The sequence below is a fragment of the Sinocyclocheilus rhinocerous genome, unplaced genomic scaffold (genome assembly GCF_001515625.1).
Source record: "Sinocyclocheilus rhinocerous isolate Xijiao unplaced genomic scaffold, SAMN03320098_v1.1 scaffold763, whole genome shotgun sequence".
NCBI lineage: Eukaryota > Metazoa > Chordata > Actinopteri > Cypriniformes > Cyprinidae > Sinocyclocheilus > Sinocyclocheilus rhinocerous.
Genome location: NW_015627234.1, coordinates 182,133 through 186,615, shown reverse-complemented (window position 1 = coordinate 186,615; position 4,483 = coordinate 182,133). Strand labels below are relative to the sequence as shown.

General features: G+C 35.3%; 1 protein-coding gene across 1 annotated transcript in view; it reads left to right on the top strand.

The window, feature by feature from the left end:
* The window catches only part of LOC107723815 (NACHT, LRR and PYD domains-containing protein 3-like), a 37,928-nt gene extending 35,029 nt beyond the window's left edge, over positions 1-2,899 (top strand). The window contains exon 12 of the mRNA XM_016532521.1: positions 2,725-2,899. Within this exon, the coding sequence (XP_016388007.1) occupies positions 2,725-2,899 (175 nt within the window). The remainder of the gene's footprint in view (positions 1-2,724) is intronic.
* The last annotated feature ends 1,584 nt before the right edge of the window (positions 2,900-4,483 follow it).

Sequence of the window (4,483 nt, the reverse complement as noted above, 5' to 3'; positions counted from 1 at the left end):
AAGGTCATACAGGTTAGGAACGACATGCAGGGAAGTAAATTATGATAATTTTCATTTTTGGGTGAACGATTCCTTTAAGAAATGATAAATGATCAAATACAGTGATTATACTGAATGTGCTCAAGACAAATATATGTTTGTATTTACACTTATAGACCATTAAACAACAAAGTACATAAGTTTAAACATACAGATAAATAATTACAAAAAAAATACAGATTGACAAGTCTTTCTCCAAACCATGAATAACAGATTTGCATGTACTCAATGGCACCAAGACCTGAATATTTTAATCTGTTTGAAGAGTATTTATATCAGAGTAAACAGCACTCATAAATGCTAATTTTTTTCTGCTGTCAGGTTTGCACATCTCACTCTTAGATTCATTTTTGAGCAATTGATGTTATATATTTATTATCTCTGAATTGAATTCTTATTGTTTAATTATGTAAATAGCATGATACATTTTTACCTGACAAATAAAATGTTATATTTGATTTATTCTAAACTCTTCTGAAATCATTATGACTAGTAGATCATGTGGAGGCTGATGTTTCCTCAAATCTGTGTCCAGGATAGAACAGACTAAAGGCTCATGGATGAATGGAGCAGTGGGCATGTCATCTGAGACCTTTTGACAACTGACTTAGCAAGTTGTATTGAAGTGACCTAACAAACTACACTTTTTGTTCTGAGCGAGCAGTAGGAGGCCGACAGGTATAAGTTAACCTTGCACCCTCTGACTAAGTTCAGACTGGCGAGTTTGTGATCATGAGATCCACGACCTCTGGTCGGCATGAGACTCAAATGCGACATCGGGTCCGTGTGGGGAAGTCGTGGCGTGGCCTAATGGTTAGAGAGTCAGACTCGTAACCCAAAGGTTGTGGGTTCGAGTCTCGTACCGGCAGGGATTGTAGGTGCGGGGAGTGAATGTACAGTGCTCTCTTCCACCTTCAATACCACGACTGAGGTACCCTTGAGCAAGGCACCGAACCCCCAACTGCTCCCCGGGCGCCGCAACATAATGGGGCTGCCCACTGGGTGTGTGTGTTCACGGTGTGTGCGAACTTTGGATGGGTTAAATGCAGAGCACTAATTCCAAGTATGGGTCACAAACTTGGTCACGTCACTCACTCACTCACTGATGAATGAATAATCAAAAGTATAGGATGTCCAGCATAATCAAATTAATACTAACCAATATTTGTGATTAGTTACTAATTAGAAACACATTCTAAATGTAATGATCACTTGAAAATTGGAGTCAGATTAAACATCGAGATACAATAAAATTTAAACTCAACCGTAACAAATTAAGTGAACTTTGCAGAAGCGCAAGTATAAGACCTACACGCATTATACCTTCACCCACACCATTGGGCCAATGGGTGGTCCTTACAAAACTTGTGATCACTTATATAGTACTACAAAAGGTTTGCCATAAACTAATTCAGTATCACACAGCAGTTTATCAGTTTATGTTACGTTAAAGGAAGAGGCTCCATCATATATTTTTTTGTCTCATGTCAAAACAGGATGTGCAGCTTTACTATAAACCGTATGTCTGCACATTCCATTCTCAACTTCACCATATGTAAGCACATTACATTCTCATCCAGGCTTCTGTACACACACACACACAGTCAAATACATGATTATAATAGTAAAATGTCTTGATACATAAATGGCTATATTCACAATGATTGAACTTGATTCAATCTTATTTTGATTAATAAAAATCGTCTACACTTGTTAACATCAGGTGTCTTCAATAGTGGTCAATCATCACTTAAATAATCACCTAATTATCTCATTAACTTTAACTCTGCTTCAGTGTTACTTCAACACTGCTTCAGTGTTTATATGAGTCCACACTCAGAGTGTTAAATTAACACGTAGGATTTTGCTGTGAACAATCAGGAATCATGTGGGTAGAGTGCATTTAAATTAATGTCTCAGCTGCTGGCAAGTTAAAATCTCTATAGTGCCATACCTGTATAGAAAAAGTAGTGCTCATACAAACACACTCTCAAAACTTCATAAACGACTTTTATAAATATGGTTTATAAAGCGGTTTCAATTCTGGCACTCATAGACATGAAGAATCAGTATGTGAATCTCAGCAATGGTAACAAAATATTCTGATAATGTTTGTGATTTTTGAACGTCACAACAAAAAATAAAAATAAAAGCAAATAGTAATAATAAAAGAAAATACTAAGACAATGCAGCTGCATAATTTATTCATGTCGCAATGCATGCTGGGAGCCATGGATGAGTTATGATTGGTGCACCATGTGATAGCAAGGAACTTATGATAAAATCATGTCATGTGTCATAGTCTCTGATTGCAATTTGCCTAAAACTGTAGTGCTTTTATGTTTTCTATGTTGTTGCGGTTATATGAGATAACATTGTGAGAAAAACTTTATACATTTCTTTTATAAATATGGTTCATAAAGAAGTTTCAATTCTGCAGTTGTGATCAATAACATAAACTATATTACACATTAACACTGACGACATCAGTGAACCTGGCAACAACATGACAATGCCATTATCAAAAAAACAGCCAATGTAATCTAAATAAATTTTTTCTTGGTTTTTCTTTGCTTAACCAATGTGTTTCATAAACACAATTACAGCAACCAGAGAAAAACTAATTTTACTGTGTAAAGCTTAAACACAATCTCAGAGATCATTCATGTTCTTCACTTTCTGCAGGCTTTGGGACTGCAGTATTGGAGAGGAAAGCTGTGCTGCTCTGATTTCAGCTCTGAGATCAAACCCCTCACACCTGAGAGAACTGGATCTGAGCTGTAATAAACCAGGAGATTCAGGAGTGAAGCTGCTCTCTGCTCTACTCGAGGATCCACACTGTAAACTGGAGAAACTATAGTAAGTTATTGAGTCAATGTTTTCATTTGTTATCTTGTATTAAAGCAGATCTTAATGTGGATCGTTTGAAACATGGCGGCTGGAGATCTGATAAGATCGTCAAATTCACTGGTAGATGAAGTGGAGCGTGAACAGAGAAATATATGAAGCGTTCACCTCATAAGCGTTCTCCATGCTAAAATCAAACGTTCGAATGACCGACCGATCGAAAGGTTCTGAGTAATAAATTGAAAAAGCTCCCACCTGTATATGACTAAACAAAATAACATGTAGTTTACTTGAGGTTCTGTTATAAATGTGTCTATTAGAAACGTTAATTTAAATTAATTAATTATACAAAACATTTTTTAAATTAAGACTTCCCGAGTTTTTGAACGAAAGTCCTGAATGACTGTTATTAAAGGTCATTTAATGAATTTTAATGATTTTCAATGCCTCGCAGAAACCCTGCCTTTGTTGGAAAAGTAAATAAATAATTTTAATTATGTTTGCTTATGTTGTAACACTTTTCAGTAACAATATTTTTTTGGTTGAGAAATGGTTGAGTATTATTTTAGGTATAAAATATCATTATTGTAATGCTTGTAATGTCCATTTATAGTCTTTACATAGCAGCTTGGCTCCTTAAATGTTTAAACACCAGCTAATTTCAAGACGCTGACGTGGGTCACGTCTTACACGCTGACGAGCGTGTAAGACGCTCAAAGCTCAAGACGTTCGGATAGACGTTCGATCGGTCGGTCGTTCGAACGTTTGATTTTAGCATGGAGAACGCTTATGAGCTGAACGCTTCATATATTTCTCTGTTCACGCTCCACTTCATCTGCCATTGAATTCGACGATCTTATCAGATCTCCAGCCGCCATGTTTCAAACGATCCAAACGTAACACGCTTTCCGGCAATCCCTGCCTTGAAGCAATGATTGACGGAGGGTGGGCGTGGTCAGCTCGGAATGCATTTTCAAATTGAATTTTGCTACAAATATCCTACGGCGTCATGATGAAAATGCAATCCGAAGTGTTCTAACTGTTAGTTTAAATGCATTTAGGACAAATAGCATTTAAATGATAATTTTGCTACCATTTCTGCTTGAACATGTTACACATATCAAATCAATTTGTGTTATACATTTTCATTTTCATTTCGCAACTTATAAAGCGTAAAAATTTGCATTCAATTTACATATTAAGACTACTGTTGGAAATGGCAAATGTAAATTATATAATTTAATTTTCATTTTCATTTTGCACGAAACTTTGCACGTATGGGTAATGGAAAATGTAAATTTAAATGCAGAAATACAATGCCATTTTGAATATTGCATTGCCATTTTGCATATTGCATTTTAAATTGAATTTCGCTACCTATATGCTTACATACATATTAGGGCTGCGCGATAAATCGCATGCGATATTTATATTCTTAAGGCATTATAATGAATGCATAATGCATTATAAAAGACCTTATAATATGTTATATCATCTTATAAATAATCATAACAACAATTATAATACATTATAATGCTTACGCATTTGTGGTTTTAAGATTATGATTATTTATAACACACAATGAACACCATATAAA